Genomic DNA, 15,141 nt, shown 5'->3' with positions numbered 1-15,141 from the left:
TAAAGTAAAAGTGAATGTAATTATATGAGAAACCAAATTTACCATTTGAGCTACTTACATGTAGAAGAAGACCTCGAAAGGAGACTTTATCCAGCTAACCCATTCTACCAGTGCATAATGGTTAGGAGAGAGAGACAAATTTTGAGAAATCGGGAGTATCTTTCTATGTATGGAAAAGGCTCGAATACATTATCCCAGAGGAAATATAGTTTCAAAATATCCTTCAATCCAGCCACATACAGAAAACGAGACTTATTTGAATGGGAGCATCAACCTCAATTATGGTTATCCACGAAGAAAAGAGTAATTTGATACACAGTGCATTATGATTAAGTTGCTCAGGATAAAATATAAATAACATAGGTAAGAAACATGCATACCAAAAAGAGATCTAGGTTAAGCAACACAACATACACGTGCTGCATTATGTCCAAGAATAGAGTTAGTCCTGATCTAGTATGACGAGAGTCGGATTGCTTCATCTGGAACCTGGTGAATCCTCACTGTATTACAGATCTCCATGAAAGTAGCCAAGTGAGTGTATGGATGCTCGTGGGATAATCCATGAAACTGATTGTTCTGCACCAGATGAATAAGAGCTGACTTCATCTCTATGTTATCAGCATTCACCACTGGTTTTGCAATACTATTGAAGTGCAAAGGTCCTGAGAAAGTATTATAATCTGCAAGAGTACGTCTTCCTTTCCCAGAACCTTCTCTAGTATGACTGTCTTCCATTTCTTCTTTTTCTTGATCAGATGAAGAGTCCAGAATTTCTTCAGAAATAACAGAGGCTTCTCTGGATTCTCTACTTTGTCTCCTCCTTCTACTGTTGTTCCTTCGAGCAGTTCTTTCAATTTCCGGATCAAAAAGTAGATTTTCAACCTATTCTTTGCTTCTCATACAAAACACAAACTAAAAAAACACAACTTCTACAGATGATAACAATTATGCACAAGAATTCAAATACGATCACAATAAACACTTAAACAAAAGATAGCTAAAATCAACTAAACCAGATAAACAACACAAATCAATAAAAACAAAAACAAATCCCCGGCAACGGCGCCAAAAACTTATTGAGACCTCGGTAAGCGTACTAGATCGTTCAAGTAATAAACCGGTAAGTCCGGATATTGTTTTCCCAAGAGATTTGTTTCGATTCACTGATTGTTAAAATTTACTAATTTAGCGACTATCAAATGTATTTTTATAACACACTTAAGATTAGCATACAAATGTAAAATAAAGTGGTAAAAACGATCGAAATTAGGTTCACTGGGTTGAAATTCAAGTTCATCACTCAGGTAATTTTCTACTAACATAATTCCTCAAAATTTAGCATCGACATCCTAGGCGCATGTAGCCTCTGATCCCTCAGATGACAGTTCTGAATCATTCAAACTAAATTACTAATCCCTTAGCTAATTCAGTTCTCAGATTTGCCTTAAACACAATGTCACAGATGACTAAAACTTCCATCCTATGTTTAGGATTTGAAATCCTTTAGTTGTTCTATCCTAGGTTCGCGGTCTCATACATTTCCCAATTATTTAACCGTTCAATTAGCTCAGATTTTCATCGTAGGCATGAATAATAAAGATAGAGCACAAAATTCATGTGATCATGCATTAATAGAGAAATTACAAAGAGTTTCAGAACTTTACTCTCAACCCCAGTGAAATGGAGTTCTAGCTACACATATACATCTCAAAAGCGATAAATGATTGAATGGATGGTAGAAAGTGGTGGTTTTCCACCTTGGAAGCACCCATGGACGAGTTGGAAGTGAGCTGCAGAGTCCCCCCTGGTCTCCTCTTCCTCTGGTTCAGTTTCGCGACTTTTTAAAGAGAACCACCTTAAGTGAATTCTCGCTGGGCGAGTGACTACTGCTCGCTGGGCGAGTGAGCATGGCTCGCTGGGCGACACAGCATGGCTCGCTGGGTGAGGAGCTGGCTCGCTGGCAGGGGCCATTTGATCCTTCTGACTAGGCGAGTGACACACTCCAAGTCTTTAATATATATAATCAAATCCTTATTCTACTTGGATATAAACATACAAAAGCATCAAAACACATTTAAACATTCAAAACTATACTAACATCAACATTTATATACTTTTCATGACTATCAACACTTAAACTACTCAAAAGCACAACATTTTAAGTAACAAATACAAGTAAAGTTTACAATTATCAGTCGCCAAGCCGTCAGTAAACACACTTTACAGACGACTTTTTGTCAGTACCGAGGGATTTTGGCCATGGGTACATCCCTCATTTTTTGTAGTATAATTTAATTTTGATTTTTTTTTTGAATAGTTGCATGTTTGTTTGATTTTTTGATGAATATGAAGTATGGTTGTTACTGCATTTTTGGTTGTATGATTATATGAGTATAAATGATGAAGAACTAGGTTGATATAAGGTTTGATCTTAGGTCTGCAGCTTTCTGCAAAATTTTATGTTTGTCATCGAGAGTCATTATTGACCATCTGGTTTCTTTGAGAGTGTTCGGTCTTAGACTGATACTTGATTTCTTAAAGAGTGCTCGATTTATACTGACACTCGAATCTATAAAGAGCGCTTGGTCTTGTACTAGCGCTTGTTCTTGGTAAGTGCTTGGCCTTGGACCAGTGTTCATTCAATATAGTGTTCGGTTTTGTATTAGTATTTATGATAGTAATAACAATCAATATTATTGAGTTGCGTGGTCTCTTTGGAGCGCTTGTTCTTTGTAGCTACACAAAGTTCATACAGTCCGGACAGTCTTAGTCAAGTGGTCGTTCATTGCATACATTGACGTATAATTATGGTTGGAAATGTATGATTGGATGATTGCATGATTGACTTATTGATGTATATCAGATTTATGTGAAATATATGTTACTGAATTCATTAAATTACATAAGCTTACCCTATTTCCTGTCTTGTTTGTTTTGTCCTTCTTGTTGTCAATTCTTATTGCAATGATCATCTTGTGGATGTGAGCAGAAGAAGAAGAGTTGCCGGAAGAAGATCAGGAAGAAGTGGAAGCGAAAGCCGAACCTTAGAATCGTTCAGTCGTTGGTTTTATTTTTATTTTGTAGAACCGTTCGGTATAAGTATCATTTTGGAAATCGTTCAGAATAGACTGTAGGCTTTATATAGTTTAAATTCGGAAGTATTGTTGTAAGGTCGTTCAACCATAAACATACTTATTCCCTTTTTGAGAACTGAACTATAATATTGTTAACTGTGAATATTGTATGGTATGGTTTTATACTGTATTTTTGGGATGTTACACATAAATTAATTACACATTATAATTTTAACTTTTTAAATTGATATAATGTTATTTTCATGTTTTTAAATTACTAAAATATTTATAACTTATTTAAAATTTTATCTTAAAATTTATATTATTATAATTTTGTTATTATTATCAATAAAAATATGTATTTTTTATAATATTTTTTATTTAAATTTTGATTTTATTAAAATTATTTAATAAATATTTAAATGAGTGTGCAGATAAAAAAACGAGAAGATATTTTACACTTATCAAATTCATACGATCTTGGTTCAGAACTTTACCCTGAAATCATCTTAATCAATCTTATACAAAAGTTTGGTATTTTAACTAAGTATTTACACACCTACGTCTAACTAAGAAAAGTGTGTATTGAGATCAATGTATTTGCAAATCAATTCTAGCAATTTTTTCAACAAAACAATAAATGGAAATACTTGTACGTATTTAACTCTATTTAAATATTAACAAGAATAATAATTTAACTTCATGGTTTCTAATTATTAAGGAAATAAAATTTAAAGTAGAGAGAGTTTTGAAATTTCTAGTTATTTACTTTGCGCGTGGGTTTCTTTTTCTTTTCCTATCATCATCCGTGGCATAACAAAAAGTTAGTCCACAAATTTGGATTTAGCATATTCCTAATTTCCTTTAGCAATAAAATAAAAATATGTTTCTGTTATTCTAATGCAAGCATCAAAGATTTCTTAGTCCTACTTCTTGACGTGACGGATGAATAAACATTCTTAATAAGGTCAAGGTGATATGTAATGCTTATACCTTATATTGAAGGTGCCCTGACAATATACCATAAAGCTAAAAAATTTGACCTTAATACACCATAAAGTGGTAAGAGTATAGAGTAGTACTACTAGCATATACATAAATTATTATCACGCCTGTGTATTTTATAGGTGTGTCTTATTATTTAAGAGTTTAGTTTTCACATCAGTGCTATTACTGTTATGTAAGAGGAAAACGAAGAGGCAGCTAAAAAAAGGAGTGAAATTAATACAAGAGGAAGGTCCCAAAGAGATGTCATAATCAGTACTCATTACTACTAAGGTTCCTTGTATTTCTTTCTTTTTTTCTCTTAAAAGTATGTGTGTGTATGAGATGGATTTGGAGCCAGGGAGGCTTCATTTTAGTTTCATGATAAAATCAGAAAAATGGGGTTAAGAAATAGTATAGTGGCATATATAACTATGCTTTTGAATTATTTTATCAAACTTGCTTTAGATTTTCTCCAACCCCTAGTGCTCGAGGTTAATATTCATTCCAGTTTTCAGATAAAAAAGATTTTCTAGTTTCAATCAAAGTAGCTATCTTTGATTACTTCATGGTTTCTTTTATCTTAGTTTTTTTCCTGCAAATTCAGCTGCTAAACGAGCACAGAATTTGTATAATAACATTAATGAAAATAAAATCAGTGCAGAGAAATTGGTTTTCCTCCTTCCCCACATTTCGCCTAACCTAGTTACAACTTAAACTTCCAAAAGAATATCAGCCAGTTAAAAGGCACTCCGAATTGGAAACCTAAGACGTGTTGAATGATCAATTCGATGAAAAAAATGTAAATAGAAAAACATGAAAAAACTAAATGATTTGGAATTATAACTATTAAGAAAGTAAAACATGAAAAATGTAACATTATAGATAAAAATTAGATCGTCATAATAATTCAAAATTATAATGATAAGATTAAATAAAATATTCAAAATATGTATAATAAAATGTTATATCTCTTTATATACTGTGCATTGAAGGAGGAGCAAAGATGTTGCTGGGAGATGCTGGGAGTAGTGATGCCAAAACCCTGGCAACCTCACGCATAGTTGGCCTCTCAGAAGGGTTTCCTTTTGTGCAAAGAAGTGCAAGCTGAAAGGTCTTCTTAACATGGGTCAGATCCATGCAGGTAATAGACACCTCAGGATCCACAGTCTCCATTATAGTATTGTTATCTGCCTTAGATAATATCTGCAAGCCATGTATGAGTTCTTTTGCATACACAAATGTGTTTGTTAAGACAGAATCATTAGAAAAAAAATGCAGAAAGCACTTACCAAGTGATGTAAGTTGGAATCATTATCCACTGCTTTCTTTCCTGTCAGTAGCTCAAGTAGAATAATACCAAAGCTATACACGTCAGATTTTTCATTCAACCTACAACTTCTGGCATACTCAGGGTCTATATATCCTATTGTTCCAACCACAGATGTTAATTGTGTTCTTGAATTTGACATACATTTGGCAATGCCAAAATCAGAGAGACGAGCTTCAAAATTCTCGTCTATCAGGATATTGGAGGACTTAATATCCCTATGAATTATTTTTGGATTGCAGTCATGATGGAGGTAAGCAAGTCCTTCAGAAGCTCCCACAGCAATCTTCAAGCGTGCTTTCCAATCAAGTTCTACCGTTTCCAAGGGACCTGTTAGAAAAGAAAGTTAGGCCATAAGAACAATTTTAAGCTACCTTCATACACATTTACCTTAAAAATAAGGTTCAATTGTAAGTAAATATACCATGTAGAAGATCCCATAGAGAGCCATTCTCCATATAGTCATAGAAGAGAAGATTTCCATTAGGAGTTAGAGCATAACCATACAGAGTGACAAGATTCCTGTGTCTGATGCTGCCAATAGTTTCAAGTTCTGTCTCAAACTCCCTTGAGTTGTGTTGATGCTGGTTGTATAATCGTTTAATTGCAATTGGCCGGGAATTCTGCAAAACACACTTGTACACGGTACCTGAGGCACCATATCCTACAATATACTTCTCACTGAGATTCTCAGTAACTCTCATGATATCATCAATGGTGTGGCTGGCCAAGCTCATATGAAGAATTACAAGTATGGATGGCCCTGAAGAGAAGGAAGAAAAAGAGAAAAACAAATGAGAATCTCACATAACAATACTAAAGAGTATCATGAACATACCTTGTTCAGTTCCCCTTGATCCTTTAATCAATTTCATGAATTGGCTTGATATGTAGAGAGCAACAGTTACCAGCACCAATAATATGATGGTACCAACTAGACAAAGAACTGCAGCCCTTGAGAAAACCACTGAACAAAGAAGTACACAATAAGGTCCATTATTAACATTGTAGTCAGATAAATTTTACCCCTCACAAACCAATCCTATGTATAAATATAATCATCATACGTATAATTGTAACTATCAAGTCATCTCAGATGGATGTCACACACCTCTGGATTTTGGTATGTAAGGATCACATGTGGATCCTAACCGATTTCCGCATAACAATGGATTTCCAATGAAGCTGCAACATATCACATTACAAGTCATTGATAAATGAATTAAGAAACCAAGAAAATCCTATAGTTTCCCTCAATACCTGTCAGCTGAAAACTGGGAGAAGTTCTTCATTAGAGGAATGACCCCGGATAAGTTATTATATGAGACATTCCTAAGAAATAAAATAAAGCATTTAGACCAACCACTCAGACACAAATCTGAAGAAAATAATCAGAAAGGAGGCATTGGCTAGCTGCTAGGAATACACACAGGAAGTTAAGACTTAAGCAATTTGTAAGCTGGTCTGGAATCTTCCCACGCAAATCATTGTTGTTTAAAATCCTATTAGAATTACAGTGAAACGAATAGTACGTTATTTAGAATATGGGTAGTTTCAAAAAAATCAACTAGGAAATACATCATTGCTTAACATACAGAGATACAAGATTCTGCAGCTGACCAATTTCTGGAGGTATACTACCCAACAGATGGTTGAATGAGATATCGCTGGATGAAAAAACAACTTATAAAACCATAGCAACAAATAATATAATGGGACTCAAATGAATTTTAACCTTTACAAAGTATAACAAAACTCACATAATTTGTATGCTTTTAAGGTTCCCAAATTCAGCAGGCAAGGGACCCTGAAGACTATTATGGCTTAAGTTCCTAAATACAAAGTGGAAATATCACTGCTACATTAACAAGTGAAACACAAAGTATAAGGTAGATCAAATTGTTTAGCAGCATTTCTCATACAAAGTTAGAAGATGCTCAAGATAACCAACAGACCCTGGAACATGTCCTGAAAAATTATTGCTAGATAGATCTCTAAAAAAAAACAAGAATCAGCATATATAGCAATTTTGTTAGGTTATATATAGTTTCCTGGAACTTACAACGTATCGAGATTTATTATGTGGCCTAATTCAACAGGTATACTCCCTTTGAAATTGTTTGCAGAAAGGTTTCTGGCAATCCAACAAAACTTTCTCATCATATTAATAAATTGAGAAATAATCCACTAAAAAAGAATGAAAGAAGTATAAACACAGTAAGATGAAACATACAAGTAAGTCAAGCTCTGGAGGCTGCTAAAGCTCAAAGGAATGGAACCACTTAAATGATTTCCATACACATTACTGCAAAAGTAAACAAATGATTAGAAAATATTCCAAGCTAAGGTAATGAAAAAATAAAGAATGTTCAAAAGCATTCCACCAAATTTGAAATTAGAGCTTAGAATTCTTACAAATTATTCAAGGCCGTACAGGAGCTAATGTTAAGTGGAATAGATCCTTCAAGATGATTATTGGCAAGATTCCTGGATGACATTAACTGATAAAAATTAACTCACCACACCAAATTGAGAAATGCAATGTTAACAAGACAGAAAGATCTAAACTCACAATTGAAACAAGTGTTCGAGCTTCACAAGTTCATCCGGAATTTGGCCAACTAGTTTATTGTCATTCAATTGCCTGTAAAAACAAATCTTCTTTTAACTTCATGAAAAAAGCAGGACATAATGAAGACAATAAATTGGAGATCAACTCACAGGTAGTTTAGTCTTGACAAATTGCCAAGTTCTGGAGGTACTGCGATCTTGCAACGTATCTCCCAACAACATGTATAGATTTACTGCGATCTTCTCTGCTTTCATCACAATGAGGTTACCTTTCACCATTTTTAGGATTCCGCCTTCAATGTGAATTTTGCACCCAAGGTCATCCAATTGTCCAACAGACAAGAGGTTCTTCTTCAATCCCTTCACATGTCGAACTCCTTGAAGAGTGCGTATTGTACCATCATACATTTTGATTTTGACGGTACCAATCCCTCCAATTTCTAAGGCATGATCATTCCCCATGAACACAGATCCTCCTGAGACAGGTTCATAAGTGTGAAACCAATCTCGGTGTGAAGTCATATGCCATGTCGCGCCTGAGTCTACTATCCAGGCATCAGAAAGTTGTCTTCTGCCTTTAGAACTACCTTCTGCTTCACTATACAGGATTTCTCCATCTTCAGAAGTTTTTGCAACACAGCCTTGAGAGCTTGATGCTTCGAAGTTCTTTCCTCCACTCTTCTTGTGCCAACAATCTTTTTTCAGATGCCCCCTCATGCCACAATTGTAGCATTTAAAATTCTTTCTTCCTCGAGACTTTGATCTACCATGATTTTGACTCCCACTGGAGCCACGTTCCGTTGATCTTCCTCTCATCATCGTTAAAGCTTCTACTTGCTTCGAACTTTCTGTCCTGTCTTCCTTATTCTTTCGCCTGGATTCTTCTTCAAGAATAGCTCCAGCAACATCTTCAAAGGATAAACGACCAACAATGTTGTTATTTGTAATGTTGATGATGAGTTGATCATATGAATCTGGTAAACTCTGAAGTAGTAGCTCTGCACGTTCATTTTCTACTATGTTGAAATCTGACGCGGTGAGCTGAGCAAATAATGTATTCAGATTGTTGATGTGTTCCGTCACTGGCGTGAACTCACTCATTCGAAGAGTATAGAGTTTTCTTTTTAAGAAAATTCTAGTGTGAAGTGACTTGACCTCGTACAGTTTAATGAGAGTATCCCAAATCTCCTTTGCAGTCTTCTTCTCTGCTATACTAGACAGAACTGAATCTGCCATTGCTAGGTGCAAATTGGCAACCGCGTTGTCATCCATCTCTTTCCATTTTTCATCAGAAATTTCTGCACGTCTGTCTTCAATTGCATCCAGACAGTTGTCTTTTCTCAAAATTGCCCTTATCTTCAGTTTCCACAAGGAAAAATTATTTCCGTTGAACTTTTCTATCTCAAATTTTGCTGTCATGGTTTCACTCTTGAACCGGCTTATGCACTTCTCACTATGAATAGTATTGTCTACTGGTACAGTACAGGTAGACTGTGAAGTAAAGCACCAAGAAGTTCCCAGGAAAGAGAGGTGGGTCACAAATGGACACTCTTAAGTACCAAGTCTTTCCTAGCCAGAACTTTCTCAGACCGCACTTTCACACTACCAAACGTTTCCAGTAATAACTCTTTTCTGATGCGGAAGATCGGATTAAACCGCAACCACAGAGCATACTCAGAATTTTACCAATACTATTCTAATGACAATAGCAGCGGAATACAAACCGAAAGCTCTGATACCACTGTTGGGTATCAGTCATACAACACAAGCACACACAACTAAAATTAAAGATGAGAAAATTTATAACTAACACAAGACCAAGGGCAAGGTCAAGAAAAATATTTACTAGATAGAAGAGATTACAACACCCTCTCTTTAGAGCAAGGAGGATACAAGTAATTTTTGGTGCATCTTACACCTTCCCTTACACCTCTATTTATATGCAAATGAGGGAGGGAAGTCTTTGCCCACTTTAGATGTGGGACTTCTAAGACAAACTTCTAACAATATGTTGAGTATTAGTATACTTACAAATTGCCAAGGGCTTGCATTAAACCAATGACTTCCGGAATCTTACCAGTTAGTCTATTTCCTCGAAGTGACCTGGGAAGACAAGTCAAAACGATTCATGCATTATATACAATTCAAGGATACAAGATGACAAAAATAAATCTACAAGCAGGTGATAGAAGATATTGAGAACATAATCTGATATCCCAACAAAACAATAGTAACAAGTTCACTGCCGTATACTTACAAAGTAGATAGTCGAAGAAATCCGATATTATAGGGAATCTCCCCAGAAATCTGGTTATATGACAGATTCCTGAAATTGATTCAAAGAGGTTAAGTCACAATTTGGACAAACACCAACTATAATGCAGCAACTAAAAGCACCATAGAAGTAACATACAGGACGTCAAAATTTGTGCAGTTTCCAATGCTGTCAGGTATGGTGCCAGTCAAATTATTGCCTCTCACATCACTGAGAAGTCAGGTAAAACAGCAAAAAAATAACAGTTAATAAACCAAAGATTAAAAGGACGTTTAGAAGGCCAGAAAAAAGAAAAGTAGAAAGTGTTGGAATACTCACAAATACCACAAACCAGTTAATTGACAGATATCAGGCGACAGAGTTCCATTCAACATGTTTTCTCGCAACCCACTATCTCATGGTTTTATATACGAACAGTAAAAACCATGTAAGCTTTCGACCATTATTTATAAAATACAATGAATAGTATAAGATGTAACAAGAAACATGCAATAGCTGAAAATATAAAGAAAGACTAAAGAAGAACTCACAGGTACTGCAGGACTTCATTCCAATAGAATAGCCTTGGAATCTCACCAGTGAGTCTATTTCGTGTAAGATCGCTGAAAACATAACCATACAATTGTTATAACATTGTGAAAAGCTCCAGTCATGCAGTTATAGCATCGTAACATAGCGACATGTTAACTATCACAAGACTCACGTTGGGTCATACATTTGATTTCTATACGGCAAAGATGACAGAGTGGGAACTTACAGAGTCTTCAAGTTAGGAATTTGAGTTAAAGTTGAAGGGATAGGACCAGTCAACTGATTACTCTTTAAATTCCTGCATTCAAGAGCTCAACTCAGGACTTGTAGTAGAATGAAAGCTAATGTAAAACATTGAATACAAATTCTAATTTCAATCTTACAGAAACACAAGCTGCTTCAGTTTTGATATGGAGAAAGGTATATCACCATATAGCAGATTATGAGACAAATCCCTTCCAATTAAAATGAAGGAAAGAAATGTGATCAGCATTTGCATCATGGAAATTTCGAGAATGTGAAAAAACAGAAACAAGACCATAACATGGTTCATACAGATGAATAAGTGCAGTACAATTCCCAATTTCATCCGGAATTTGACCAGTGAGTTTATTCCCCTGCAGGTCTCTGTCAATGCCAGAAGTGCATGATTCAAGTTCAAAAAGGAATTGAACTTGAAGTTCAAAAAGGAAGCCAGAAACCTCGTTTCTGTACCATCATTACTGCTAATTGTCTCGTTGCACAAAGATCAATGGCCTTGTAGACAATAAAGGTGACCAATGTTTCCAGGAGCTGCCAAAAAAACAAATATATTACCATTCTGTGCGTAACTATCTGTTGCCAATATCTGAAACCTATGTTAGGCTATAAATCAGAAAGTTATTATTTGTTTAATGCTTCTCTGAATTCGATACAATTTTAAGCTGATGACAATCATTCATCCTAATTTAATAATTATTTCTAAACATGTTCTTGTCTCATATTGCTAAATATTCTTCCTGCTATCACGTGAGATTGAATTGTTATCAGAAAGAAATGATAACGGGTAAAATGGTCCCTCGCATATCACAGATACGATTCTTTAAAATTTAATTCATGCCAGTTTGTTTGGACCTTGGTAATCTTTTATTGGTGGTTATTACTACTTAAAACTACAAATTTAATATGATTCCACATTAGAGTGTATATATACCAACAGGTTTTCAAATGTTAAGAGTGCAAAAAAGATAAAAGGACAAACACATTATTCCTTACCACACCAACAATATTACTACAATCTGTACATTTTATATCAGTTAAAAAATTTTACTGCTATATATATATAAATATATATATATATATATATATATATATATATATATATATATATATATATATATATATATATATATATACCAGTGATGCACTTTATAGTTCAAAACTCTGATTATTTGAAAAATCATGTAGCACGTAATATATCAATTCTTCGTATGACTAACTTAAGTTTAATGGTATATATTTATTAAAATTTTGATACATTTTAATTCTTAAAACTTAAAAAAAAATTAATATGGTAACATAATTCAATAATATTTTTATTTCTTTAACATTATACTGAATTATATATTTTATTTTTTTAAAATAATTTAACTGATTTATTTATGAATTTAAAATAGGATAATAGGTTGATTAAGGATAAAAAAGAATGACGATATTTTATTATTGTTACAGATAGTGTAATATAAAAAGCAATAAATTATTGAAAATGATTATGTATAAATATATCAATTCTCTTACAAATAGCATATGGTCCATCGTTTTAAAGGAAAAAAATAATTCAATTTTTATTGCTAAGTTATGAAAAAAGTTGTTTAGACCTAAACACTATAACCTACTTAAATAAGCATAAGAAGATGTTTGTTGATAATGGGTCAAACTCATTTTTGCTGCTTTTTGCTGTTGTGAAATTTGTTGACCGAAATTGGTTTGAATTAAGAAGACAATTTTTGTTTCTGCGAATCTATTAAAAACGTGTTATCAGAATATTATTTAAAGAATAAAACGTGGTTTCAACATACTCACATGACTCATGGTTTATCACATTGTCATGTAATAGTTTTGAAGTTTTTTTTTCATTATTATGATGTATTGTATGCATATCTTACCAATTAATTTCCCGATAACTAATTTTTTTATAAAAAAAATGATTAAACATTATTAGAATATTTATGTTTTATATAATACACCGTCAATGGGCCATCTTTAAATATGTAAATTGGATCCATATATATACTTCAGTTTTTGTATTAAAGAGGAGGCCCAAAGATAAAAAAAGAAAAACACTACAAAAATCAAAGAAGTTTTTTGTTTTAGTCTCTCATAATTTCTTTTTAAATTTTCATAAATGTAAAACAAATTAATATTTCCATGAATAAAAAAGAATTTATGAATTGTATAATTTAAAAATATATTCCAAAATTACACAATCCTCCAGAACTTAAGAATATATTTTATATTATATACGATAATATTTAATATTATATTTCAAATTATTCATATTTACTGAATTTTGTTCACGTTTTAATATACATAAATATTCTTCTTGAAATCATTATTATCGATTTTTGAATTTCCATTGAACCTAATATATACAGATAGGTATCCAGTCATTAAATAGCAGTGTAATTAATCATTCGTCTAAAATTATAACTTATGATGGTTAGATTTCCTTTGAAAATATGTTTTCATCATGAAGAGAAAAAAAAGAAAAAAAAGAAGAAGAGACTAATGAGATATTTAGCATATCTGAAACCAGATTATTTTTAAAAAATGACAACTGAAAAAGAAAAAGAAAACTACTGCTTTTTTAACTTACAACTTAATAAAAAAAAGATAATACTAATAGAACCAAGATTACTGTAACAATTAAAACAATCGAGTGAAAAGTATTGGTTATTATAGGTAGAATTTTTTTAATTAAATTTTTTGGGAGAAATACTAAGAACATTGAATTTTTTGGGTGTCGGAGATAACAACATTGAATTTAACGCAATGGGGTCAGGCTCAAGCATGAAGACAGTGCGGTGGACACTATGTCTAGACTCTCAACTTTGAAACTTCCCTTTTAAAGAAACATAGCTTAGAGATAAAGAAGACAGTGATATATACTCATGCCTTTATTTCTTATGTTTGTGTTGTTGGAAATAGAAAAAGAGCAAAACAATTAAACAAGCAAAAGTAAAATAAAGTACATAGTTTGAAGTAGTTAACTAAACTGTTAATAAAAGAAGTTCAGATTATTTGAACTGAACTACAAATAAGTATAATTCAGTTTTTATAAAAAGTAGTTTAGTTTTTATAGTGCAAAATAGTATAGATAATCCATAGTTTAGTATAATTTAGTTAATCATGCCCAACCCTACTGATGTAAGTTTTGGTAAGTAAAAGGTTCGATTTATTCTATTATTCTTTTGTGACATCATAGTAATTATTCTAGTATTTTTTTTCTTTTTTAAAAAAATTATGTTAATTTTCACGGAAAATTTAATATATATCTTCAAATATCATTAATAATTTATTATTATATGAAAATGTATTGAAAAACAATAAAATAAAAAAATACAAAACATATATCAAACACATACAAAGTTTATATTTGATGAAACACAAACAAGTTATAAAAAAAAATCTAAATGAATACATTCAGATAAAACATTAAACCATTTATACAATTTCTTATAAATAAAAGTCAAATTAACTTATTTGTCAACAAACATAAATGGTCTCCATAAATTTAGCATAAAGAGAAGTTTTTCCATTGAATTTTTAAAGTTTATGTATATTTCTTCGTGTTTTGATCCTAAATTCGTTGAATGATAACATTAAGTTAAAGTCAATTATTGTATTTCCAAGGTATTGTTCGTTTTGGGGAATAAAGTTTTGTCACTGTTTTTTTTTTCTTAAAAGGTGTCTCAAAGAGTAGAAGGAGGAAGAATTATTTAAACAAGTTTAGGTCTTAACTCCTAAGTAATGTGAGACTATTGAACATAGTAGGAACATAAGTCCCCTAGTTGAGATTTAAGAGGATTGACTCTTATTCTCGATGATGACTCAAGGGACCGATAATTCGTTTGAAAACCTCGTTATTGGACGTCAATGTTTCAAGATGGGATAAGCAAGTCTTCACATCAGCTAATCAAACTCTGAGTGTTTCATCCTACACTTCCAAGATCTCATCCTGCACCTCCAAAAATTCCACTTTTAACCTTCTGACATCTCATCATCATTCTGCACCTCCAACTTTTTTAAAACTTTATTTCTAACTTTAATAAATATTTTTCCATTTCTTTTCTTTTTTATTAAAAACAATCTTCATTACCTTAATAATAATTTAA

At 32.7% G+C, this 15,141-nt stretch overlaps 1 protein-coding gene across 1 annotated transcript; it reads right to left on the bottom strand.

Moving 5' to 3' along the window:
• Window positions 1-4,888: 4,888 nt before the first annotated feature.
• On the bottom strand, window positions 4,889-11,484 carry LOC128196649 (LRR receptor-like serine/threonine-protein kinase ERL1; the record flags this gene model as incomplete). Its single annotated transcript, XM_052878141.1, has 25 exons — window positions 4,889-5,267; window positions 5,354-5,721; window positions 5,816-6,154; window positions 6,230-6,358; window positions 6,503-6,576; window positions 6,652-6,723; window positions 6,822-6,893; window positions 6,987-7,058; window positions 7,152-7,223; window positions 7,314-7,385; window positions 7,454-7,525; window positions 7,625-7,696; window positions 7,807-7,878; window positions 7,964-8,035; window positions 8,113-8,190; window positions 8,276-9,453; window positions 9,522-9,594; window positions 9,994-10,065; window positions 10,220-10,288; window positions 10,376-10,447; window positions 10,556-10,627; window positions 10,768-10,839; window positions 10,995-11,066; window positions 11,152-11,223; window positions 11,324-11,484. Coding segments are annotated over 25 exons (3,780 nt in total), but the record flags the coding sequence as incomplete, so codon positions are not given.
• Between the last annotated feature and the right edge of the window lie 3,657 nt (window positions 11,485-15,141).

Source organism: Vigna angularis, chromosome 5 (assembly GCF_016808095.1).
Source record: "Vigna angularis cultivar LongXiaoDou No.4 chromosome 5, ASM1680809v1, whole genome shotgun sequence".
Classification (NCBI taxonomy): domain Eukaryota; kingdom Viridiplantae; phylum Streptophyta; class Magnoliopsida; order Fabales; family Fabaceae; genus Vigna; species Vigna angularis.
Note: the sequence above shows the minus strand (reverse complement) of the source record. Positions and strands in the feature narration are given on the sequence as shown.